The sequence below is a fragment of the Gymnoscopelus braueri genome, assembly GCF_963280865.1.
Source record: "Gymnoscopelus braueri genome assembly, chromosome: 4".
NCBI lineage: Eukaryota > Metazoa > Chordata > Actinopteri > Myctophiformes > Myctophidae > Gymnoscopelus > Gymnoscopelus braueri.
Window position 1 is genome coordinate 55,372,086 of NC_137605.1, and position 27,854 is coordinate 55,399,939.

General features: G+C 39.6%; 2 protein-coding genes across 3 annotated transcripts in view; both read left to right on the forward strand.

The window, feature by feature from the left end:
* Positions 1 to 8,372, forward strand: part of myo1eb (myosin IEb) — a 43,961-nt gene extending 35,589 nt beyond the window's left edge. The window contains exons 23-27 of the mRNA XM_080425317.1: positions 1,959 to 2,116; positions 3,349 to 3,423; positions 4,719 to 4,968; positions 5,059 to 5,234; positions 6,794 to 8,372. Coding sequence (XP_080281443.1) covers positions 1,959 to 2,116; positions 3,349 to 3,423; positions 4,719 to 4,968; positions 5,059 to 5,234; positions 6,794 to 6,870 — 736 coding nt within the window. The 3' untranslated portion in view covers positions 6,871 to 8,372. The remainder of the gene's footprint in view (positions 1 to 1,958; positions 2,117 to 3,348; positions 3,424 to 4,718; positions 4,969 to 5,058; positions 5,235 to 6,793) is intronic.
* A 3,377-nt stretch (positions 8,373 to 11,749) lies between these two features.
* Positions 11,750 to 27,854, forward strand: part of prune (prune exopolyphosphatase) — a 29,963-nt gene continuing 13,858 nt past the window's right edge. For both annotated transcript variants that reach the window (XR_013933010.1, XM_080426234.1), the window contains exons 1-4: positions 11,750 to 11,965; positions 16,722 to 16,826; positions 17,645 to 17,850; positions 27,601 to 27,785. Coding sequence is in view for 1 of the 2 variants with exons in the window: in XM_080426234.1 (XP_080282360.1) it covers positions 11,927 to 11,965; positions 16,722 to 16,826; positions 17,645 to 17,850; positions 27,601 to 27,785 (535 nt within the window). In the remaining variant the exon portion in view is untranslated. The remainder of the gene's footprint in view (positions 11,966 to 16,721; positions 16,827 to 17,644; positions 17,851 to 27,600; positions 27,786 to 27,854) is intronic.

Genomic DNA, 27,854 nt, shown 5'->3' on the forward strand with positions numbered 1-27,854 from the left:
TGTGGTGGTGTCCAACTTGTAGATGTCATTAGTGAGTCTAGCCAGGTAGTTGTATCCTCCATGGACATACATGACCTTCCCCAAGACACAGGCTTTTATATTGTTGGCTACAGTGCTTTTGTTATCCCGGTGATATCAATACGAGTCAGTCATATCCATGTATGAAGTCCTGATATGCCCAAAGATGGAGTCTATGATGTCCGACTTAGATATGTCAGTTAGCTCCATATATGGAGTTCCAGGCATTCTGTGACGTGGTCTGACTCACGGGGGTATCCATAACAACTAGGACTAGCAAATATCTAGTGGCTAACTATAGGGCATAGCAGTGGCGGCCATTTTTGTGGTGCCACAGATAGAAAACCCATTCATTTTTCCCATAGAGATTTCCGAAAATAGTTATATACATTATTTTAAGCCTGGAACCAAGCCATCCAGGCTCCTGGTGAATCATGACCATAAAACATTTGATTCTGTGTCAAAACATATTTGAATATTTAATTATATTACTATACTTTATATAACATTTTTTTTGCAATTTTAAATCATTATTTTTTGGATCTACACATTCGCAACGCTTTATTCGGAGTGTGACACCCACACGCAGCCTAGCATAAAATGACTTGTCTTAGTTCTACTGGATCTCTTCTCCGCTAGTCCCTGCTTTTTTGTGTAGTTATTATTTGTTGACAAAATTGTCAATGTATTTAGTCATAGTTTTTGTCATCGTAGCTTAGTTTTTATTTAGTTTCCGTCAGTGAGAAAAAGGTAGTCGACGGACATTTCCCGTCATAGTTTTTAGTCGACGAAATTAACTCAGCAATGACGTTAGTCCAACCGACTGCCGTCCGGAAGATGTCAACAGAACGTCAACACGTCATTAAAGACATGATCCCTGACTTCCCTGTTTGGGGCATGTCATTGTAGGCAAACGTGTTAAACTTTCCATTTTCTAAAATGTTCAAAACTAACATATGAGGTCAAAATGCTGTGTTGTGTGCTTGTAGATCGTCTATTTCTGAAAAAAACAATTTAAGTACAAACTAGGGCTTCAGTGGTTAAGGTATGGAGCACAGCTGTAACATATACAGCTCAACTTCAGTGCCAGCGATGACAGAAAGCTGTCATCTGCTCGTCATTTCCGTTCACAAAAATATATAATAAATATTTAATTTCCATTTCTGCTAAGCAGCAAGCTACCGTATATATGGCATAATGCTTAGATGATTTTAATTTATATTCGGATACATTTGCGCAACTGTAAAGACGAAACAGAAGTGGGAATGAGGCGTCGCATCCGCTTTACCGCTTGATCATTTTCAGAGCTTCCGTTGCTCCAGACTGTATGACAGAAGCATTTGAAAATTGTGGGAGGAAACAGTCTGGCTCGCGAGACTAGTACACGCTAGGGATGGGACGATAATCGTTATTATCGTTTAGCATGATAAAAAAGGCTCACAATAATCGTATCGCAGAGATTTAAATTTATCGTGAAATTGTTCTCCGTCATACACTGGGGTCAATTCACCTTTGCCGAGTTGCATATCCGGTACCACTTAAACCTTCTAGAATTGGTAAAACGCACCTGTAAAGAACGTACTTAATACAGTCTTTCTTTCACTCTCTAAATCTATTTGCCAAAAATACGCGTTGTGAGCTTGTAGATCTGCTACTTTTGCCAAATGTTCCACTCCAGACTATGGATGCTGGGGTTCAAGAAGTGGTTTAACAAAAGTGTCATTTTAAGAGTTTTAAGCATATTTTGATTATCGCGATAATATCGTAAAACGCAATTATTTTGGTCACAATAATCGCAATATGAAATTTTCATATCATCCCATCCCTCGTACACACATAACCAGAGCCCGATCGATATGGGATTTTTGAGAATAATATTGAACATTATTATATTGTTATAATAATAATATGATGCTCTCCTCCCCTCTCCTCCCCTACAGGCTGGAGTTCAAAGTGAAGAAGGGTGGTTGGGGTCCGTTCGGGTCGGCTGGCTCCAGACAGATCCAGTTCCAAACTGGTCAGGGAGACGAGGCGGTTCTGAAGCCCAGTGGTAAAGTTCTGCTGGTCAGCGTTGGGCCGGGTCTGCCCAAGAACTCCCGTAAGTTTGATCGAGACATCAACATCTGGGCATAGATCCAGGCTTAACATCAGGAGTTGGGTCAGAACTAACAGCTGGGGCCCAGAAAACAGCTGTTCAGCAAAACAACAACAGTGTCGTGTATACAAACCTTTTTGATGAATGGCAACATTTCTGAACTTTCTTTCTTCAAAGTAGCTTCTAAGCACTTAAACCCTATATACTTTTGTTGTACCCCAGGGTCTATATTTGGTCCCTTCCTTTCTCCCCTCTACACCAGTGGTTCTCAACCAGTGGTCCGGGGACCACCAGTGGTCCTTGGGGGGGGGGGGGGGGGGGGGCAAAATTAGTTAACATAGCGTCACGATCATTTTAACCACTTAGCTTTGACTATTCAAAAATAGCATATACAGAGAATAGGGACGCCATAGAGTTCATGGTTAAGAAGAAGGTTTCTGGTTTCTGTTAATGTTTCAGGAATGTGCCCAGTCACTCCTGTTGGTCCGTGTTCTTTAAATAACCTACGGAAAATAACTAAGGATGCACATAAAAAAGGAAAACAAAGAACAAGAAACATTTTATATGACAAAGGTTGCACAGAGTGTGTTTATTTGTTGTCTGTAGGCCTGTTGCAATTATTACATAATCACCTAATCACAATTATTAGGAGATAATCGCAGTTATTTTTGCATAATTGTCATAATCGTTTCATCATAATGTTGAAAAAAAATCTTACATTTTCAAATATTAAAAAAGCTGAAATAGCAGATCTACAAGCTTACAACGCGTCACAAAGTTATTTCTGCTATTTTTACATGTATACAATGATTAAATATGTCAATAATGTCTTTGTATATTTAAGTTTGTCATATCTGCCCTGTGCAATTTTGTATTACGAAGCCTAAAAGGCAAACAGAAATTAAAATTTGTATTCATTATGTTCCAATGTTCAACATTTCCAAACACACAATTAAATCGTTAATCGCAATTCTTTGAGTGACAATTAATCGTCAACTCAAGTTCTCTGCTCCCATTGACTGCAATAGAATTGATCCACTTTGATTCCCAGTGTGTTTTTTTAGGGTGCTTACCATTTTGACCGTGTCCTCTCCTTATTTATAAGAGTCTCTGCTGACAGAGAGCTGGGGGTTACCTCCTGTTTGAGAGTCTCTGCTGACAGAGAGCTGGGGGTTACCTCCTGTTTGAGCGATCTTCCTGTTTGCAATGTGACTTACGATCTCTCTGTCCATTAGGACCAACCCGCAGAGACAAGCGTAAGAGCCGCTACATGGGCAGCCAGGCTCCTTCTACCGGCTATCAGTCCAGAGGTGAGCAGATAACTCGCCTACTGACTCATTACATTACATTACATTACATTACAGTCATTTAGCAGATGCTTTTATCCAAAGCGACTTACAATAAGTGCATTCAACATAGGTAGGGAAGGAAACTACTAATCACCAGAAGTATTAAGTGCATTCTCTTCTAAAACAAGCCACTAAGAGTATACCTAGCGCTGAGGTAAAAGGGCAATATATCAGCTACCTACTTTTTTAAACAGATGAGACAAATAGGACTCATCTATTGACTTGCCTACCGACCCATTTACTGACTCTTCTATTGACTCATCTACTGATTCATCCATTGTCTCATCCACTGACTCTCATATGGATTCACCTATTTGTATAGCACATTTCAACAACAAGGCAATTCAATGTGCTTTACACAAAACATCAAGCAAAGAAAACACATTTATGAAATGACATTAGGATGCAATAAAACAAAAGAAGTAAAAAAAATAAATAACATTACACAATTCCAATTACAGTGCAGAAGAGAAAGAAAAAGAAACATGACTCAATCAAAGGTCTTTAGTTGTGATTTAATAGAAATAAGAGATGCAGCAGACCTGCAATTTTCTTGGAGTTTCTGTTCCAGATGCACGTGGTGCATAAAAACTAAATGCTGCTTCCCTAAGTTTAGTTTTAGGGACAGAAAGCAGACCTTTCCAGGGCGTCCGCTGGCCTAGCGGTACAGGCGCATACTACATAGGCTGGTAATCCAGCTTGAGAGTGTGTTGCGGGTTCGACTCCCTGTCCCGACACCTTTTGCTGTATGTCTCCCCCCCATCTTTCTCCCCATGTTCTTTTGTTTGCTTGTTACTACAGCTCTATTTATACTTGAGACCAGGAACGCATCTTGTCATTTTAGATTTTAGCTATAACCATTATTTGATACTTTGGCTATTCAAAAATAGCAGATCTACAAGCTCATTGTGAGGCAAGTGCCGCACTATGAGCTTGTATATCTGCTATTTCAGAAAAATCATGAACATGTTTGAAAATCTTTCAATATAATATTACATTTTTTTACTCAAAGCTTCTGGGGGTCCCTGGAACAAAATATTTTGAGATGGGAGTCCGCGATCAAATACATATAATTATGGGGGGTTCTTGACATGAAGAAGTTTGAGAACCACTGATATTATAGCAACATACGGTTTTCAGAAAACCTTTAGGATTTAGAAGACATTTGTAGATGCGTTCCCGGATTGAATGGGTCAAAACCCTCTCCTCTCCTCTCCTCTCCTCTCCTCTCCTCTCCTCTCCCCTCCCCTCCCCAGACTCCCCCAGAGCAGGAGGCGGTGGTAGAGGTGGTGGTAGAGGAGGAGGAGGTGGTGGTAGAGGAGGAGGAGGTGGTGGTAGAGGAGGAGGAAGAGGTCACCAGAGAGGTTCTCTCCTACGCCAGCAGTCCAGTAAGGAGCAGCCCACTCTGCCGCGCCACGCGGCCGCCTCACACTCCAACCAGAACCAGAGGAACGCACACGACCAGGACAACTCCTTCATGGACGTACCGGACCAGGGCGTGGCAGGGTGAGGACCTGGTTGAAGTTGAAGTCTCCTTCGTAGGCTTTCTAAAAGAACCAGTTCTTCTAATAGTGTGTTTCTGCCTTTTGTGTGTAGTCTCCATCGTAGACTTTCCAAGGAGGTGAAGCCGCTTCCAGGAGCAGGCCGACCCAAACCGGCTCCGAGGCCCAAACCCCGGGGTCCACAGTGCAGAGCGCTGTACCCTTACGACGCACAGGACACCGACGAACTCAGCTTCAACGCAGACGATGTCATCGACATCCTCACCGAAGGTACGCCGCGTCAATACTACTGTACACCACTGGTTCTCAGAGTGGGGTCCGGGGACCCCCCGGGTGTCCTTGAGGGGGAGTCCCCAGCAAAATGAGAAAATAGTTTCATACTTCTGCTATTCGAAATTAGCCGATCGAAAAGCTCACAATCCGTGAACTGTTATAAACTCAATCTACTGCACAAGATGGTAAATAAATACAATGGTAAATGGTGCATTTATATAGCGCTTTTATCCAAAGCGCTTTACATAGATTGTGCATCACATTCACCCATTCACCCATACATTCATACACCGATGGCGGAGGAAACCACGCAAGGCACCAACCTGCTCATCGGGAGCAATTAGGGGTTCAGTGTCTTGCTCAAGGACACTTCGACACTAACTCTGGGGGAGCCCGGGATCTAACTGGGAACCTCACGGTCCCCATCCGGCCGCTCTACCGGCCACTCTACCCCTGAGCCACTGCCGCCCCCAATCTCAAGATCTCAAGATTTAATTGAGCTAGAAACAAAGCCATTCACAGCAGAAATAGGAAGAACTGCTTCTAAAGTACATGCGTCCACATGCAGAAGAACACATTTCAAGAAACACAAACTCGACGCCTTGGTCTTTTGGACAATTTAACCGTACGGGCCCTAGCTTCCCTGTTCGAGGCGAACATTCAGTGAATATAGATTGGCAAAAATAGCAGATCTTCAAGCTCACAAGGCATCACGTTGCAACGCGCTGTGAGCTTGGAGATCCGCTTTTTTTTGGCGACAGGATTTTGAGTAGAGGAAAAAAAGAGACACCGGTCAACGAATTATATAGGGTATAGAGTAGAGAGTTGTACAATTCTGTTCTAAATCTAATCTAACTGCAAAAATCTTCTTATGGGGATCCCTGGAACAAAATCTTTTCAGGTGGCGGTCTGCTGCCTAATAGGTATCAGTTTGGGGGTCCTGGACATGAAAATGTTTCAGAACCATTGATGTATACTACTCCTGTACTTCAACATAGTATACTGTACTCTGTTCAGACATTTTATTTGTATGATTTTAGTTGTTATTTTTTGCCCGTGGGGCTTCTGTCTCAGTAGGACCCCCTGCCTAAATAAACGTTAAAGAAGAATGAAAAATATTTTGAGGTTAGGATAGCAATTGTATTCAACGAGGAGAGAGAACTCATACAAGATAAAGATGTGAAATTGAGCCGACAAAATTGGAACTGGAATACTATAAACTAAAAGGATCTTTACTGGATTTTTCTCTCTCCTGATTGGATATCATTTCTATCCTTGATTGATTGATTGATTGATTGAAATTTTTATTAGGCAAAAGAATGTAAAACAACACAGTTACATTTATAATGTTTCCGTTGGGGTCCTTTTCCTGACCTGAACATGTATTTTGTGTTTATAATAGAGATATAGGAAAACCTATTTTACTGAACAAACACTCTATAGCAATGATTACTATCAGAATTTCAGAATGCAACTAGTTTGACTACATTGAGTTAATGTTATTGTTTATAGATGTATGTCTTTAATGTGACATGGATGTAATTGTGTCTCCACAGACCCGTCAGGGTGGTGGTACGGTCGTCTCAGGGGAAGAGAAGGAATGTTCCCTGGAAACTACGTAGAGAAGATGTAAACTACTCCATGCACCTCCTCAGCTCCTCTCTTCTCCTCTCTGCTACACTCTATTCCTCTTCTCCTCCCCTCATGTCCTCTCTTCTACTCTCTATTCCAGGGGTCTTCAACAGGGGGTCCGGGACCCCTACGGGGTTCTCAGAGTTACTACAGGGGGGGCCACCAAATGTTTGTGTGATAGGAACCTTTTTTTTTTTTTTTACATTAACCACTTGAACCCTAGAACCCTTCTGAGGGGAACATTAGCCAAAAATAGCAGATCTACAAGCTCACAAGGCCTCGCACTGAGAGGCCTTGTGAGCTTGTAGATCGGCTATTTTCGGCAAAGAGGTTTGGTGTAGAGGGAAAAAAGAGCAGACCAAGTACAAGTTTTCTAAGTATTGAGGGTTTAAGTGGATAACTATCTATACACATTAACATGAATCCAACACTGATGACAGTGCTGTCAAACAAGTCTATGAAGCTATCTATGAAATCTATGAAAAGGTTTAATCTGCAACATCATTTTATATAATATGTAGTGGGGGGGTCCCTGCTTTGTCTCTCTCTCAGCTAAGGGGTCCTTGGCCTGAAAAGCATTGAAGACCCCTTCTCTATTCCTCTCCTACTCTGTTCCATCGGATCCTCAGATCTCTCTTCTCATCTCTCCTCGCCTTCTCTCCTCCTCTCTGCTCCTCTCTCTTCCCCTTTTGCTCCTCTCTCCTCCCTTCTCTCCTTCTCCTCTGTCCTCCTATCCTGCTGTTCAGTCCATTCCTTCAGAACAATGTCATCCAATCACATTCATCCAGGACTTATTTAATTAATACATCATTATAACCAATCTGTATGGCACAACACAACACAATACAACTAGTACATGTGCTGTGGTTGGAGATGGTCTCTCTACTCTTCCATTGAGACATTTAAGACCCTGGTGTCGGGTAGGACACCTGGTTGACAATGTCAATAAAGTTATTTGAAGCAGGCGGCACACCGGATTGGACACTAGATATGCCACCATCTTTATTGTAGTTCAGACATCGTTGCAATCACCTCTCTCCATGGGAAGAAACATAACACCTTCATGTCCATTCCTCAGAACAATCCCGTCCACTTGCCTTCGCCACAGCGAATCCGCATCACTTTTCACAAGTGATCAGATCTATTCAAACTGTATTGATCACTCAGGGAGGACAGTTGAACAATGTTTAACTACTTAAGCCCTATTTAAAAAATATCTGATCTACAAGCTCACAACACGTTGCAATGTACACTGCTACATTGTGAGCATTGCTACATTGTGAGCATGTAGATAGTTTTTTGTTTGTTTTTGGAGCTGTTTTGAATGTAAATGAAAGCAATGTGTTGCTAAAAGTATAAAGTCCAGAATATCAGAATAATGTCAGAATGGTATAGGGGGGAAATAATATTGTTAACAATTCAACAATAGAAAATTAAATGCTTTATATAAACACCAAAATCTTGTGCTTTAAGATGCATATAAATTTTTCTATTTTGAAAGACCTCTATTGTTTTGTTCTTTTTGTTTTGTATGCAGGGAACACCTTGAAAACTTGTTTAATGTTGAGCACAACCAAGTATAGGAATCTTTCAAAACACTGATAGATTTATTCTCTTCTCTCTTCTCTTTACTTTGGATGACAGTGATGTTTCTACAATCTCTGTATTTGATCGCATTTAAAATAATTATGATGAACATGAAATAAATGTTTCTATAAAATAATATTGGTTGTGCTGTTGTTTAGGGTCAGGAAACTTTTTTTTAATTATTGTTTTTTTTTACAAACAGTACAATGATCCCAATATTATCTTTGTACAACGTAACTAATTTCATAAATTTTCAATATAGCCTTATCTGGATTTTTTAATTTAGTCTTGACTTGAAACAAGTCTTGAAACCGTTTTATTTGTGTTGACACTTTTATATTATATTATAACTTCACATTGAGGTACCTTGGATCTGAACAAACTAAAAATGTTTAACCATATGGGCTTTTTTTTCTCTATGGGGAGACGGCTAAAACTGCATTACCCAGAATCCCACACTGACACCTGCTGGTACATTGTGGCATATGGTCATTTCCTTTGCCTGGTTTGTGTATTATAATTTTGGCCTGCCATGAAGTGTGTCTCGTGCATACGTTCTAAAATTAGATGGCCTTGAAACGAGCCAGTGTGTAAATCACATTACAGTATCAGAGGAGTCACAAGAGGAGACCGCATTATTCTATTCTATTAACCCATTAAAACCGGGTAAGCATCTTGTGTCATTTTAGATTTTATACGTTGGCTATTAAAAAATACAATTCAATATTCAAAACTAGCAGATCTACAAGCTCACAGTGCGCAGTGGTGTAAAGTAACATGTAAAGTACTGTACTTAAGTACAATTTTGAGGTACTTTTACTTTACTGGAGTATTTCCAATTGTCTATACTTTTACTTCTACTCCACTACAGTTATTTGAAAACTTAAGTTACTAGTTACTTTGCAGATATAAATTATTACAGAGGCAAATATTGTACTTTTACTCCACTACAGTTATTTGAAAACTTAAGTTACTAGTTACTTTGCAGATATAAATTATTACATTATAAAACATACATTAACCACTTTAGCCCTATTTTATACCCAGGCTATTTGAGAATAGCAGATCTACAAGCTCACAACGTGTCGCGAGCTTGTAGATCTGCTATTTTCAAACATTTTGGTACTTTTACTCTTGGTACTTTAATTACATTTTTATACCAATACTTTTATACTTTTACTCAAGTAGATGAATTCCGGACTTTTACTTGTAACAGAGTACTTCTACATTGCAGTATTGATACTTTTACTTAAGTAAAACACTTGAGTACTTTTTCCACCACTCACAGCGTGTCACTTCGTGCAGCGCTGCGAGCTTGTACATCTGCTATTTTTGAACAGTTTTGAAAAATCTTTAATTTAGAACACAAAATCTTCTCTCCTCAGCCATATATATATATATATCAATTTGGGGGTTACTGGCACAAAAAGGTTTGAGAACTACTGGTTTAGAAGGCAGAATCGGCCTCATGGTCTTAATGGCTTAAAGCAGATCTCCAAGTCAATTAGCCTTTTCACAAGAGAGGAATGTTGTACCAGGACACATCAGAGAAGGGAAGTAACCACTTACAGGCAGTGGTGTAAAGTAACTAAGTACATTTACTTAAGTACTGTACTTAAGTCCAATTTTGAGGTATTTGTACTTTACTTGAGTATTTCCAATTTCCAACACTTTTACTTCTACTCCACTACATCTCGGATCCAAATATTGTACTTTTACTCCACTACATGTATTTGAAATGTTTAGTTACTAGTTACTTTGTAGATTTTGATTATTATTACAAAACATACATTAACCATTTCAGCCCTATTTAAACTTATAGGTTATTTGAAAATAGCCGATCTACAAGCTTGTAGATCTGCTATTTTCAAAAGATGCCAATACTTTTGTACTTTTACTCAAGTAAATTCAGAATTTCCGACTTTTACCTGTAACAGAGTACTTCTACATTGCAGTATTGATACTTTTACTTAAGTAAAACGTTTGAGTACTTTTTCCACCACTGCTTACAGGTCCTTGTTAAAAGACAAGTTTGAACGTCTTCATCTGTGTGTTGTTAAACAGCCCTGTACGTTACCCACCCTAGGTCACGTGACCTACCCTACCCCTACCCAAAACAGTGTAGCCTACCATATGACAAGTCCAGACATGCCTTGGGATTTTTGTGACAGTGACACATTATGATTGCAATATACAACTACAAACATGTACACATTATTTGTAATGGACTATATTACCCAATACAGAGGCAAATTATATACCCTAAAAAATATGTTAACCACTATTTTTGGGGCATGTCATTAGGCAAACATCTTTTTTTTTTTTTTCAATCTTAAATTTGTATTTGTCTTCACAGATTAAAAAAGTGAAAATTGCAATCTACAAGCTTACGACGCGATGCATTTGTGACCCATTGTGAACATGAAAAGGAGCATATTTTTACTGTAAGGTTTATTATAGGCTGCACTGTTGCTGACACTGAGTGGAAAAGTAAGGGGTTTAGACAATATTATTATTTAATTCAATATTCCAGATTCTCAGCAGGAGCGGATCTACTCTGATGTGATACCTAATCAACTTATATAGAACTATGTGAAGCTATTACATTATGTGGTCAATTTAATACAATCTTATGGAAGGATCATGCCCAATTAAATCCACTTAACCACTTTATAGCATAGCCTAGGTGACATTTTTTCAAAACAAAAATATCAGATCTACAAGCTCACAAGGTGCCTCTTCGTGACACGTGTGAGCTTATAGATCGTCTATTCTTGTGCAACACGGTCGTGTGTGAGTATAAAACAGCGCTTGAGGTTCTTAACCCATTCAATCCGGGAAAGCATCTGTGTCATTTTAGATTTTAGCTATGTAGCACATTGGTTCTCAAAGTGGGGTCCAGGGACCACCAGGGGTCCTTGGGGGGGTTCCAGGGGGTCTCCAGCAAAAGATGTTAATTTAGCGCACGAACATTTTAACCACTTTTTAGTGCTATTATTAGCGCATCACTTCATGCCCTGCTATGAGCTTGTAGATCTGCTATTTTAGAAAAATCTTGATTCTTTGCTTATGGGGGTCCCTGGAACAAAATATTTTGATAATAATACATTGGCACTGATTACAGAAGACATTACATACAACACTGATTTAGAAGACATTTATTTTTAGAATCAGCCTCGGCTCTTTAATGGCTTTTTTAAAGGCACAAACATTTACCCTATGCAATGACGACACGACTACATTACCCAGAGTTCCGTTCGCCTGGAGGTCAACACATGACTCTAGCTGCACAGGATCCACGCCACGGTGGTGCAGATCATTCTGGCTGTGCTGTGTTGTCTTTACCTCCCTCTAGTAGGTCTAGCAGATCTAAGTAGATCTAGCAGACATCGTAACGTACTTCCATAGTATATAGTGTAGTTTGTTCATCCAGCCTATGATCGCGTGTGTTTCCATCTTAAAGGACACAAATGGAGAGTTTCCTTACAAGCTGCCAGGATTTACTGAAGGTAAAAAAAAAAAAACCTTTATTGGATTATTATTATTTATGAATGTTGATTATTGTTGTTTAGAGGCTGCATGGTGGAGGATGTGCTGTCTGTGTGCAGATATGTTCATTTCTCTATGTCCAGCTGAGCTCTGTGTTTACCAAGCCCCATGTCACAATACTGTGTGTGTGTGTGTGTGTGTGTGTGTGTGTGTGAGACTGCGTGTGTGTGAATGACTGACTGTGTGTGTGTGTGTGTGTGTTGCGTAATATTGCCTGGCCATGCAGAGTGTTCAGAGCTGTGTTTGTGTGTGTGTGTGTGTGTGTGTGTGTGTGTGTGTGTGTGTGTGTGTGTGTGTGTGTGTGTGTGTGTGTGTGTGTGGACCTCAGCCCCTGGCCTGTCAGCACTCACTGTATGGCAGCTTTACATTCTTATTAGAATAAAGCTGATTTAACATCATAAACAGATCATAAAGTCTGTCTCACACTAGCATATGGATATGGTGCTGCACAATATGGTGCTGCACAAAGAAATGGGGGAAAGTATTCAGATAGATTAGGTGGTGTAAAGTAACTAAGTACATTTACTCAAGTACTGTACTTAAGTACAATTTTTAGGTATTTTTTACTTTAGTGGAGTATTTCCAATTTTCAATACTTTTACTTCTACTCCACTACATCTCAGAGGCAAATATATTAATTATACTTTTACTCCACTACAGTTATTTGAAAACTTTAGTTACTAGTTACTTTGTAGATTTAGATTTGTATTACTAAACATACATTAACCACTTAAGCTCTATATATATTTTGGCTATTTGAAAATAGCAGACCTACAAGCTCACAATGTGTCACATTGTGAGCTTGTAGATCTTCTATTTTCAAAAGATTTGTATACATTTTGAAAACTTGAAATTAGACATTCTGCATAATGAGTACTTCTACTTTCGGTACTTTCAAAATATACTTTATTTTGATGCCAATACTTTTGTACTTTTACTCAAGTAAATTTTAAATTCCAGACTTTCACTTGTAATGGAGTAGTTCTTCATTGCAGTATTGATACTTTTACTTAAGTACAAAATGTGAGTATTTCTTCCACCACTGATAGATATGGTTTTACTTTAGTAATAGTAGCAATACTATGTAGTAACTCTGTTACAAGTAATAGTCCTGTATAAAATGTTTTACTTGTGTCAAGTATGCTTCACAACTATGGCAATTTGACATCAACATATAGTTAACAGTACCCAATCTAAAAGTACTCATGCAGAACGGTCCATTTCACAATCATTATAATTGGATTGTAATTAATATGCATTATTCTTCACTCACTCAAATGTTGCAGCTGGTCAAGTTGGGTCTGATTTGAATTAGCCTAATTATGTGCTGCTGGGTAGCTTAACCTATAATAGATCATTATTTATAACTGAATGTATTTTTTTAATACATAATCTAAATACGCAATGTAACTAGTAACTAAGGCTGTCAAATGATAATAATGGAGTATTAGGCCTACCTCTGAAATAGTGGAGTAATATACAAAATGGAAATACTCAAGAAATAATACCTCAAAATTGTACTTAAGTGCAATTCCTAAGTATACGGCATGTACTTACTATACCAATCAAATCAAATCAAAAATCAAATCAAAAAGGCAAAGGCACAATTAGGGTGGAAGTCACTGTATAATGCAAAACACAATCATTTAATTAGGCCACACAAATGATGATGTCACAATTATGAAATAATCGCCTAATCACAATTATTTGAGCATTATTATTTAGCATAATCGTCATGTTAAAAATGTTCATGCATTTTTTAATATCTTCCAAAAATAGTGGAAATACCTGATCTACAAGCTTAATAAACATGACGCAGTGTAAGCTTGTAGATCAGCTATGTCCGCTATTTTCCTTTTTACATTTTTCTGAGGGTGTACAATTATTAAACATGTCATTTCTTTGTATATTTAAGTTTAAATTTGTCATATCTGCCCTGTGTAATTTTGGATTACGAAGCCATAACCCATTAAGACCTGAGGTCGATTCTACAAACGCCTTCTAAATCAGTAGTTCTCACACTTTTCAAGATTTTTCAAAAAATGTCATTTCGTCGACTAAAACTATGACAAAAAAATGTTTGTCGACTACCTTTTTTCACTGACGAAAACTAAATAAAGACGACTAAAATGTTAGGGAGGGACGAGTGGAGAAGAGATCCAGTAGAACTAAAAGACAAGTCATTTGATGTTCCGGTGTTGCGCTCTGAAAATAGCAGATCTACAAGCTCCCAACGCGTCGCAGCACGACGCGTTGGGAGCTTGTAGATCTGCTATTTTCAGCATGCAACCAAGTGTATAATCAGCCATCACGACGCGATCAAGGCACCGCCAAAATACATTTTAGTCGACTAAATCAACTGTAGATCGTCGATGTAGATGTAGTCGACTAAAATCTTATGATTTTTAGTCAACTAAAACTAGAAAGTAAAACATTTCAGGTGACTAAAATATGACTAAAACTAAATGGAATTTTATTCAAAAGACTATGACTAAAACTAAATCAAAATTTGCTGTCAAAATCAACACCGTCACCAACGTCCATGTTTTAATGGTTACACAGCCCTACATGTAATGCCTTCAGATATGCAGACTGTTGGAACATTGTTTACTGTAGAGACGGATCCAGGGCGTCTTGACCTGGTCTTGGTTTACACAGAGACACACAGTCTCATCAATGTGTGTATTGTGTGTACTCATCTGTGTGTATTGTGTGTGTACTCATCTGTGTGTATTGTGTGTACCCAAGCCTGGAAAACACTCACCGTATCAAATAACTCACCAGTATATGAGCCGCTGGGCCCGGCTTTTAGTGGGAATCAAATGCACCAGTGAGTCCATAATAGAACGCGCGTGTGTGTGTGTGTGTGTACGCGTGCACCAGGAGAAATACAACATTAAAGATTCTGTTTCCGTGTTAATTTACACTACAAATTGAACCAAATGGACCCGTAAGTGTTCATTTGGTTCAGTTTTTTACATTCCGAGTTACATTAACACTGAAGCACTGCATTATTTTGTATTTTTTTATTAACTTATTTACTACTTAATACTTATTAAAGGATACCACAACCTTTTTTTTCTTTTTACATTTTGCTGACACAAATGTAATCCATTGTTGTCAAAACATGTCAAACAAAACACTAAACAGCACTTTCTAACGTCTTAAAAGACAAAAGACCACGTTGCATCAAAGTAAGATGCAAGGTGAAGGTGTGCTCAAACAGTCAATCAAACAGAGCTATGGGGAAATGGCCTCAATCAGAGCTCTCTGCATACTGATATGTATGATTTAGATGCAGGCACATATTTATTTACTTCACCGTGCAAACAGCATCTTTTGGGGTTCCATACACTGATCAGATGAATGAATAAATATTTCATACAAACAATTCGCGCCACAGCGTGTTTGGATAGCGGTAACCGGCGGTAACCTGCGGTCAAAAACCATTGCCCTTCCGGGTCAAACCCCCTGCCCATGACAGTGAACTTGACGCCTATGTAGACAACAGCGCCACCCATGGTCATATAAAGCCATTTAACACGTTTCACCCATCTGGCTCTTACACTCACTATGTCACTTTTTTTTAATGAATAATTGAATGAATGAGTATGTTAATACAATATAACTTTTGGGGGTGCAACAATTGGGGTGGTTGTGTTTTGTCTCTGCTCTTCTACTGAGACATTTAGAGCGTGTCAAAGGTCATGTCTCAAGGGGCACCCTTGTGGTATGCGCCTGGCCTAGCGGTTCAGGCGCATACCACATATAGGCTCTAAGGTCGCGGGTTCAAGTCCCGTTCCCGACGACCTTTGCTCTCTCCCCATCTCTCTCCCTCTTTCCTGTCCATCTTCACCTCTGCTATCAATAAAGGCAGAAAATCCCAAAACAAATCTTAAACAACAACAAAAAAGGTCATGTCTCACCGAGACACAGGATCTGACACCGATTTTGACCTGATGGTCAAGATTCAATTTATCCCCTGAGCAAGCAGGCAGGCTCTATTACTCAATGGGAAAATGTTCAGCACTTGAGCAGGAAACCGGGTTTGAATCCGGGGTAGAAGAGGAAAGTTACATAGTGCTACTTTAAAGGGATATTTCACTTTTTGGGTAATTTTATCGTCTACTCAGGCTTTTGTAAGCCCCCCGGACAGTTTTTAAGTTGCTTGATTCAGTGTTTAGATATTTGATATTCATTCTATCAGACACGCCCCCTTCCTATACAAACCCATTATAACTTCAAACTCCATTTTAACCATGTTAGATTCATCAAAAACACTCGTCCTTGGTTCTGGTGACTGATATTGTCCTTCTAATACGTGAGGAGACTGTCTTTTTTTTAAATTTTTTATTATTTATTTTTAATATTTTTTGGGGAAATGATAAATATTAAATACATTAAAAAATATATATATAATAAATGAAAAAAACACGGCCCCCTCACGTATTAGGAAGGCAGGATGACCCGAAAATGTTTTGAAGGTGAAATATCCCTTTAAAGTCAAACAGACAAAAGAAAGAAAGAAAAAAAAAATGTAATTATTATCAAGTAGAATGTTTTATGTTGGTGAAGAGGGTCAAAAATATTGTAAAGGTTAGTAAAGAATATTTGAGAACCACTGCTCTACATAGATAGAAAGCTCTGTTTAGTGAGTTGACGCTTTTGGACATGGCAGATGTTTGAGGCTTGTGCGTCCTGCTATGTGCTCCCCAGGGGAACGGAGACGACAGCCAGAGGTTCCATGTCATCCTGGGGAATGAGGCATGTGACCTGGACTCCATGGTGTCTGCTCTGGCCTACGCCTACTTCCTGTTTAAGGTAAGACTCTGAAGCCAATCACATCACAGCAAAGTTAACCATTGTCTGTTCTTCAGTCATAATCTCGCAATCCCCAATTTAGGGCTGATAAATGTGTCTTATTCTCCAATATGACTCGTTTGAATGACGTGGGAAAAAAAATGTCATTGCATCTTTAAACAGTGCTTTAACCTGTTACTCACCAAAGGTGTAAAGTAATTAAGTACATTTACTCAAGTATTGTACTTAAGTACAAATTTGAGGTACTTTTACTTTACCGGAGTGTTTCCAATTGTCTATACTTTTACTTCTACTCCACTACATCTCAGAGGCAAATTTTACTCCACTACAATTATTAGAAAACTTTAGTTACTAGTTACTTTGCAGAAAACATACATTAACCACTTTAGCCTTATTTTAAACCTAGGCTATTTGAAAATAGCCGATCTAGAATCTCTTAGCTCTTGTAGATCTGCTATTTTCAAACATTTTAGTACTTTTACTTTTGGTACATTAAGTACATTTTGATACCAATACTTTTGTACTTTTACTCAAGTAAATTTTGAATTCCGGACTTTTACTTGTAACAGAGTATTTCTACATTGCAGTATTGCTACTTTTACTTAAGTAAGACCTTTGAGTACTTTTTCCACCACTGTTACTCACAAATCAGATTCAAGTACATGATTACATTATAAAACATCTACATTGTTCATTGTTGTCCTTCAACAGCTACATTGTTGAAGGACGTTTGGGGGAAATCATTTACTCTCTGTTTTTCCTCTCTCTCACTCTCTTCTACTGCTACACCTTTAACCCCCCCCCCCCCCCCCCCCCAGACCCAGCCCAGCGATAAGCCCCTCCCCCTGCCCATGTTGAACCTGGTCCAGTCAGATCTGGTGCTGCGCAGTGACAGCGTGTTCCTGTTGAGACAGTGTGGTCTGGACCCGGACCTGCTGCCCTTCAGAGAGCAGCTGGACCTCAGGCGCCTGCACCGCCTCGGCCTGCTGCAGCTGACCCTGGTGGACCACAACGTCCTGCCCAGGTAACACACCGACACACATTAACCCTTTAAGACCTGAGGCGATTCTTTAAAAGGTTTTCTAAATCCTAACAGTTTTTGGGGAAAAAAAGAATTTTATTTTTTTCAAAAATAGCAGATCTACAAGTTCATAGCTATGAGCTTGTAGATCTGCTATTGTTGAATAGTCAAAGAAATCTTAAAGTGACACAGATGCGTTCCAGGTCTTAATGGGTTAACTCATTGCACTGCCAGATTTATTTCTGGCTGTGTTTGCCCACTGCCAGTAATCAGTAGTTTTTTTTAAAACTTTCAACAGGTCACAACAAATGTATATTCATTATGATCGCATGCCCAATCGTTTGTAAACACACAGGGTACGTGTCCTGAGTCGCCCAGACAACAAACATTTCAACCGGGTCGGCCCCTTCTCATGCAGCTCCATGTAAACACATTTCTCGTCAAAGATGCACGGTTTTACTACTTTTTCAGCTCGCCACAGAAAATGTACATCCCTTTATGATCGCGTGTCCGACTGTTGGTAAACACACAGCGTATGTTTGTGTGAGTGGCCCATAGAATAGATATTCCATCGGCGACATTCCCTTCTCCCGTAGCAGCGGTTTCAAAACAGAGCGTCCGGCGCAACACAGCGAAAAAAAAGAGGCCAGTCGAGAAAGAGCCGTTTCAATGAAAGAGTTAAACTGGAAGCGGGCGGAAACGGAAATCTTCAGAGTCTTATCCAGAGAGACTTACAAGTGCGAAATCAGAATCAACCCTAGTCAGCAAACGACAGGGTAAATAGTCACATAAGTATATTACATTACAGTCATTTAGCAGACGCTTTTATCCAAAGCGACTTACAATAAGTGCATTCAACATAGGACGAAACTACTAATCACCAGAAGTCTTAAGTGCATTCTCTTCTAAAACAAGCAACTAAGAGTATACCTAGCGCTAAGGTAAAAGAGCAGTATATCAGCTACCTACTTTCTTAAACAGAAGAGACAAATAGGAAAATCAAATGAGCAAGAGCTAAAACCAATACGTGTATCAAATAAACAAGATCCAATAAAACAATAGCTTGTACAATGAATTGACAATAAAACAATAGCTTGTACAACTAATTGACAATAAAACAATAGCTTGTACAACTAAATAAGTAAGGCATAAAGAGAACAATGTAGTGCTTCAAAGAAACTAGGTTACCAGGTAGGGTTGGGCTCCGGAACGGCATGGTTCTTTTGAGGAACCGGTTCCAACATTGAGGATCCGGAACCCGTTGCTGCATTAACGGTTCCCGCTAACCATTCCCAGATTTGTTTCGCTGTGCTGTAAAAGTCTGTAGTGTTCCTTTGTTTCTGCCTGTTTCCTGTGGTTGGCACAGGCGAGTGCAGCAGCATTTGGTTGGGCCAGGTCATCTCCAGTACATTGTGGAGCGTAGATACATCTCATGATGTGTTCCATGGTTTGGGGTTTACCACATTTGGTTTGGCCAGGACGGAGTGGGGTCAGCAACCTTAAATGTCAAAATGTCAACCAAAAAAATCTGTCTGGAGCCGCAAACATATTTGAGCCTTATAATGAAGGCAACGCAGGCTATTAAGTGTATATTAGCACATAAAAATTGCCAAATACATAAATATGATAACTTCTCGCAGCAGATCTCATGATGTGTTCCATGGTTTGGGGTAAACTTACAACCGCATCAGAAGTTGTTATTTTCATTTTCTTCAAGGATGCCTTTGCAGCATCCTTCACCAACCCACAGGGTTCAGTGTTTTGACCAGTAGCAGGACATTTGTCTGGGGGCGATGCGTCTCTCTGTCTATCGGGTTATCTGGCTGCCAAGGCTGTTTGTTCCACTATCTAAACAACATTCTTAGCATTTGCGGTCATTGGTCGCTGGTCAAGCAAAAACTAATCTTAAGTAACAATGTGAACAAGTCCAATCACAGTGCATTGCAGAGCGTTAAGAGCATAGAAAATAAGAATACGTTGGAGCCTACTAACCGGGTAGCAGACGGACCTTAACTCATTGCCTGCCATGGACGAGTTTGGACGAGTTTTGGAAAAAATATATATATATATATATATAGGCTACAGTATGTGTTTATATATATATATATATATATATTTATTTTTTTTTGGTTTGTTTTTTTCACACAGAACCAGGAGATAACGTGATCCAAATATTTACTGCTCCATTCACTTCCTTATTATTATTATTTAAAAATCCTGTATCTCGGCTCCTGTGTGTTTTTTTTTTTTAAATGTTTTTTTTTGCCGAAACATGCTATTTTTAACGGCGTACAACAAGCGAACGGGAGGTCGCGATGACATTTCTCTCTTTTTTTTGCTGAAGCACAGTGAAACCCTCCGTGATTAATAACCATCAGGGGATCGATCTGGAGATAAATATTCTGTGACTACTTGAAAAAATCGCTGTCAGTCTGGGCCTTAGTTATTTGTATGTACTCTGGCAGTTAAAGAGTTAATGACAATAAACAGAGTGATCTACTGACCGTCTCCTGTACAACCAGTAGGGAAGGGAGTGTCTACATTGTCAACCGTGTACACAAAAACATATCATTGTTCCTCATACAGCTACTGTACTCAGTCTATTTTTCTAAGTGACCATCGATAGTCATTAATTAGTCATATCGTTGCTCCATCTCTCCATATTCTAACTTTTTCAGTTTTTTCGTAAATTATTGCCCTATAATACCTACATGACATAGTGTCACACAAAAGCATCAAAAGTAGAAGATCTTCAAATGTCTCTAAATGTGGCGTGAAGTGACGCGTTTTTACCTTGCAGATCTGCTACTTTTGCCATTTTTGGATGAAAAGTAACAGTTTTAGACATATGAGGTTTCCACCCGACAGAGACGATGTAGTTCTTGGTTCTAATATGGGATAGACAGCTTTTTCTAATTTCTACCAAAGCAAGGTAATGCTGCCGTGCACCTCAAGCCACGGATAGTCGGACACGCAAGTGAAGATGTTCTCCACACTTTGCCTTTGATGAGGTGTGTTGGACCATCCTCCTCCTCTGTTCAGACCTGCACTTCTGCTGTCTGGAAAGCAGCCATGAGATATTAACGTATAACTACTGTATAAACTAGAGACCAATACTGATTTTTAGAGGGGGAGATGACCAATATGACATCTATCTGAGTCAGGGGTGATGCAACTTTGATGATGGAGAGGGCCACTATGTTTTCACACTCACTCCAGAGGGCCACATTGCATATACTGTACATTATCTCCGTATTTTAACTTTATTATTTCCGTAATTAATGCCCTACTACACAAAAATAGCAAAAATAGCAGATCTACAAGCTCAAAGCTTGAGCTTGTAGATCTGCTATTTTTGAATTGGAATCCAGATTTTTATTTTTGAATTGGAATCCTGAAAAGTAACATTGTTATTTAATTTCAAATGCATTTAGTTATACTTATGTTAACTTTATGAACTTAAAAACATATTTTGTACATAAAAAAGACAATCACATTTTAATACTACGGTAGTCATTGAGCTACTAATATAGACTGAAGTAATTAAAGCGGGTCATGTTTGCATGTTTGGAATTGTAACAGCTGAAATCAATAATATATCAGTATTCTGATATTAACCTGCGGGCCACATTACGTGAAGGTGGGGGCCACATGTGGCCCCTGGGCCGCCAGTTGCCCATGTATGATCTGAGTGGTTAAATTGTAACGACTCAGCTAGGCTCCGACTATTTTCATTTGACCTCACCAGTGCTGTATATAACAGACACTCTTTTCAGCGCTATGTTTTTTATAGTTTTGTTCTTTATATCCACAACTGTCAGAACAGAATGGTAAAATATTAGCCATCTCTTTTATTAAGGTCTACAGAACTAAAATTGGCAGTGTTTAGTTGAGGGATATTTTCTTTTCTTAAATATTTATTTTTAATCATTTTATTTTCTAAAATGTGTGCTTTTTTCGATAGCAACAGTGAGACAGAGACAAGGGAAGGTTGACAGAGAGCAGGGGAAGGAAACACAGCAAACAGACAGGAGTCAAACCGGGGACACGCTGAAGAAGCCATTTATTTTGCGCCCATGTGGTACGCGCCCTAACCGTTCAGCTTTCAGGTCGCCCCAGGGAGGGTGATCTTTATCACTGCGCTAGCGACTCCCACGGGCGGGAATGTTAGACAGTGTTGATTTTGTCGACTAAAACTATGACGAAAAATATTTTTCTCTGACAAAAATGAAATAAAAACTAAGCTATGATGACTAAAACTAGCGACCCATAGGGGCTGGGGTGTTGAACGGGAGGAGTAGGATGGAGGCGCTACGTCCTCCCGGTTGGGGCTCCTTCTCACTGGCAGGTGAGCCCGTAGGGTTCAACAGCAGTAGCAACACAGAGAGGTTTGGGCTGGAATTAATTGGCGACTAAACTGAGAGAGAAACAAAGGGGTAAAAATAATTGGCTCCTCTAAATAAAGAAATAAATAAATAAATAAATCTGACAATGTGGAATGTCACTCGAGCTGAAAATAACCAGTGCCTTCAGCACCAAAGCAGAAGCTGGAACAGATATAAAAAAACATAACACCAGAATATTCTGTCATTAACCCATTTAGACCTGAGGCCGATTCTAAAAAACACCTTCTAAATCCTGACCTAAGTGTTCTGAAAAACTTCAAATATTTATTCAAAAATGTCAACAAATGTATGTTGCTATATACTATACATAGCAACGGGAACCCCAAAAAGGGTTCCCGTCTTGAAAGGTATAGTTACAAATAGGGGTTCCCGCCTAAAATGGGTTTGGATTCATTGCCTGTAATCAACATGCATGTGTCTGATTCCTGTATTGTTTTATTTGTAATATTTTAGGGTGTGTTTTCTACTCTTAAGTTAGATGTGGTGATTTCTTTGCAAAAGATGGTCATCATGTACAATATGTCCTATTCAGTGATTTTATCATAATGGGGATATTATTATTATACATACAGTACATACATACATTATTATACATGGGCTGCCTGGTGTTTCCACCTCTATTTACCAGTTACTGTGAAGCCAGACTTAAGTAATACTTTGTTTATGCTTGGGGGTAGCTGTCTGTCTGTCTGTCTGTCTGTCTGTCTGTCTGTCTGTCTGTCTGTCTGGGTCGGTGGGATACCCACGTGGTACAGTCAGACATTAAGGCTAAAAGGATGACACAAAAAAGTCCTGGGGACTTGTTTCCATTGTGGTCCTATGTATTCAATTCATCAACATGGCATACAAATTTAACACAAATGCATAAGTCAACAAATACAAAACACTAGCATATTATGTACAATGGAAAAAAGGAATAACGGCCAATTTTGAAAGAAACCAGAGATTCACATTTTTTAATGGTCTGTCTCTCTGTGTGCATTCATGTCACCCTATTCATTACTGTTAGGCAGAAACCTCATATTGCATCATTCTCGTAACGTCTTGTAAATCCATTGGATTTTTAAAAAAAAGTTTTGTTTTTTTCCTCCAACATTTCCAAAAATAGGTAGGAATGTATTGATGTCTGGGGAGTAAGAGTATGAGTGCATAATACCATCTAAATAAGGCTATAGTCCTTCCTGCAGCTGGCCGCCCGTTTGAGTCCGACCCGAATCACTTTTGCTGCATGTCATCCTCCCCCTCTCTCTCTCTCTCTCTCTACTGCCTTGCCTCTCTCTCTGTCTCTCATCAGCCTGAAATAAAGCAAAATGCCAAAAATAAAACCCTAAAAAAAGGAATGTATTGATGTTTGTAACCATAGAAACTAGGTGTGTGCTTCTCGCCCTCTGAGACTGAGTCCATATGTAATCAACCATCCAGTGAATCTGTAGCAAACTACTACTGTGACACAACCTAGTGGTTCTCAAACTTATTTTTATTTCAAGGACCCCCATAACTCTTGAGAGTGTACAAATGGTCCATTTGGTTACATTTGTACACTCTCAGAGTAACAGACCTGCAAGATCCATGAATCACTTGAACCCTAGCCTCCCTATTCTGTGGGGAACATTCACTGGCGTTGAAAATGGACGCAAGCTAGCTCACAATGTGTTGCAAAGTGTTTGTAGATTGGCTACTTTTGCCGAAGAGAGTTGGTGTTGTGTGGGTTAAAAAAAGCTAAACAAATACGGAGAGTTTGAGTGGTTAAACTGCTATCTGCTAAACCCAATGACCTTGAGTCAGTGCCTGTGTTCTACTGTAGTCATTCTCATGTATTTTGGTGACACCTAGTGGTTTCTTTAATGAGTCCATAACCTTAGTCTTCCCATGTGAACTTTAACCACATGAACCCCAGAGTCCCTATTTTGGGCATAAGTGAAGATTTGCCTGGGCCTATATGCTTCATTTATAGACCTCTTACGCTGGTGTTGCACGGTTTGGCGTGTTGTGAGCTTATAGATCGATGTATGCGGTGATGGGTGATGGTGCTGCCATATTAATCACTTAACCCTATATACTTCATTGACTGGGGTCCCTCAGGGCTCCATATTTGGCCCTCTCCTTTTCCCCCCTCTACACCCAAATGTCTTGGCGAAAAAAAATCAGATGTACAAGCCCACAACGCATTGCGTTGAGATGTGTTGTGAGTTTTTAGATCTTGGCTGCCTGTCAGAAGTAAATTGGCATGAGACAAAGTATTTTATAAAGGTCAGAAGTAAATTGGAATGAGACAAAGTATTTTATAAAGGTCAGAAGTAAATTGGCGTGAGACAAAGTATTTTATAAAGGTCAGAAGTAAATTGGCGTGAGACAAGGTATTTTATAAAGGTCTCAATCGTTCAGAAATAGTGTTTGTTCATAAGCTGTCCAGCCGGCTCTCATAGACTCCAATGTTATTCACTGAACTTCCGGTGTGAGTCTGCCACCCAGTGCGACGAATATGCCGGCTGGAATTGCAGGATAGAGAAAATGACGTCGGTGTCCCTTCCTTAGAAAATAGACCACTGCTGTCCTTGCTGGACAGCAGTGGTTCTCAACCTTTTCAGGCCGTGACCCCCAAAATAATCATATTTGAACTGATAATCACTTGGAATTGTAGGAGTTGAGGAATTACATTTAGTTTTACTCGGTTCCACAGATACATTTTGTGAAAATCTACAATCTACAAGCTCACAGCGCCTCACATTGCGAGGCGTTGTGAGCTTGTAGATCTGCTATTTTAAATTTGTTTTGCCTCTTTCTAATATTATTTGACAATTTGGCCAATGTTTGACCAGTTTGTTTATTACTTTTGATGCAGTAATGGTATTTTCCTTTCCTTTTTTTTCCTACTTTTTTTCTAGGTATTAAAAAAGTCCTTAAATTGTCACTTCACCGTTATCTGGTAACTCCCCCGGGTCCCGACCCACAGCTTGAGAACCACTGCTGCACAGTAGACAGACGGCAGACATAGAAATACAACACGTCTGTTGTTCATTCTCTCAACGCAGACATGTTGGCTCCCACACGTTTCAAATGCCTTCCGTCTAACATGATGTTCTGCTGAAGCTCACTTCCGTTCCGTTTGCCCCGTGCAGTCAGTCACGTCAACAGGAATTTTTAATTCACCATTTTGGTGAAAGCTTTGTTGTGATTGGCCGAATACTTTCTGTTATGGGGTGGAATTACAGTCTCTCCGTAACAAAGATTTAGTTTAACCCTTTAAGACCGGGAACGCATCTGTGTCATTTTAAGATTTCTTGGGGCTATTCAAAAATAGCAGATATACAAGCTCATAGCGCGGCACCGAGTGCCGCGCTATGAGCTTGTATATCTGCTATTTATTTATTTTTATCGTAAATATGTGTGTGAATCTTTGAATATAAAATTTTACCTCAAATCTTTGCTTCTGGGGAAAAAAAAATAAATTTAAGATGGGGGTCCGTTGCCAAATGCGTATCATTTTGGGGGTCCTTGACATGAAAACGTTTGAGAACCACTGATATATAGCAACATACGTAAAAAAATAAAAAATAAAACTGTTAGGATTTAGAAGAAATTTGTAGAATCCCCAGAAGCAAAGATTTGAGTAAAAAATGTTTACTCGCTTTCAAGATAAAAAAAAAAAATAGCAGATATACAAGCTCATAGCGTGGCACCGCGGCTATGAGCTTGTATATCTGCTATTTTAGAATAGCCCAAAGTATAAGACGATGGTTAAAGTGGTGAAAATGGGTTAAGAGATAGTCTGGCGTTAGAGACTACTCTTTAGTCAGAGCTTCTATTGCAGTGGTTCTCAAAGTGGGGTCTGGGGACCCCCCGGGCGTCCTTCCTTGATGGGGTTCCAGGGGGTCCCCAGCAAAATGTGTTTTAATATAGCGTCAAATCAAATTTAACCACTAACATCGGCTACAGTATTTGAAAATAGCTGATCTACAAGCTCACAACGTGTCGCAATGTTGTAGGCTTGTAAGATAGGATATTTAAAACTAGAAAATGTGCTCCTCGGAGCACAAGTCTCCGCCAGCAGACTATAGCAATTATATTATCATAGCAATATGATAGTTGATTGGTGTGTTTGATCAGCTTTGGCCTTCTGCGCCTTTGTTTGACCAATGTCAGGTGTTCTCAGAGGGACACACACACGCACGGACGGGTGATTTGGACTGGAAGGTACTGTTCCAATCAAGACTGATTGATCCTGTCTTACCTCGCTTCAAAAACGTAAACGGTTTTTTGAAGTGACACACCTATTTATAGAATTGTATTTCGTCATGCATTCCTCTAGCCAATCAAAGGCATTGGTGTCAACATATTAATACGTATTAAGATTTCGGTCTTGTTGTGGGATCAATTCAACTCTAGTCCTCTTCTGTGTTACTGTTGTAGATGAGTATGCTTTCTTAGCTTTGGCCTTCTGCGCCTTTGCTTGACCAATGTCAGGTGTTCTCAAAGGGACACACACACGCATGGACGGGTGATTTGGACTAGAAGATACTGTTCCAATCAAGACTGATTGATCCTGTCTTACCTCGCTTCAAAAACGTAAACGGCTTTTTGAAGTGACACACCTTTTTATTATAGGATTGTATTTCGTCATGCGTCCCTCTAGCCAATCAGAGACATTGATGTCAACATATTGACACGTATTGAGAGTTCGGCTTTGTTGTGGGATCATTTCAACTCTAGTCCTCTTCTACGTTACAATTGTAGATGAGTATGCTTTCTTAGCTTTGGCCTTCTGCGCCTTTGCTTGACCAATGTTAGGTGTTCTCAGAGGGAAACACACACGCACAGACGGGTGACTTGGACTTACTGAAGGTACTGTTCCAATCAAGTCTGATTGATCCTGTTTTACCTCACTTCAAAAAGTAGGGGCTTTTTGAAGTGACACACCTATTTATAGAACTTTATTTCGTCACGCGTCCCTCTAGCCAATCAGAGGCATTGGTGTCAACAAATTGACACGTGTCACGTGGAGCTTGCCCAATGTTAGCTTGGCTAACAATGTTTGCTCACACAAAGCGAAAACATATTCTCCACCTTCGGCGGAGACAAAAAAAGGCTATTTGAGGGTCCTTGACATGACAGACTATCGTGTTGTTGCTGGTCATCCTTGATTGGAAAGCACTTTGTGTAAACTGCTGTTATTTTTAAATGTGCTATCACGTAAATAAAGATGAACTTGAATTGACTTGACATGAAAAAGTGTGAGAGCCACTGTTCTACTGTTCTCCCTCTGCTGGTAATAGTGTGAACTGTGAACCAGCTCGGTTATGTATTTGTATGTCATTGTGACCGTTTGTTTTTGTTTGTCTGTGTGTAGTTCTGATAGTGACCTTGAGGGGGCAGTAGTAGAGGTCATCGACCACCACCTTTTGGAGAGAGATCCCTCCCCCTCCTGCCCAGTTACCGTGGAGACAGTGGGCTCCTGCGTCACCTTGGTAACGGAGCGCATCGTCCAGAAGGCTGCGGACATCCTGGACCAACAGCTAGCGTTACTACTGTATGGTAAGACTTTACTGGTCTCTACTGGTCTCTACTATAGACTAACAGCTAGCGTTAATACTGTATGGTAAG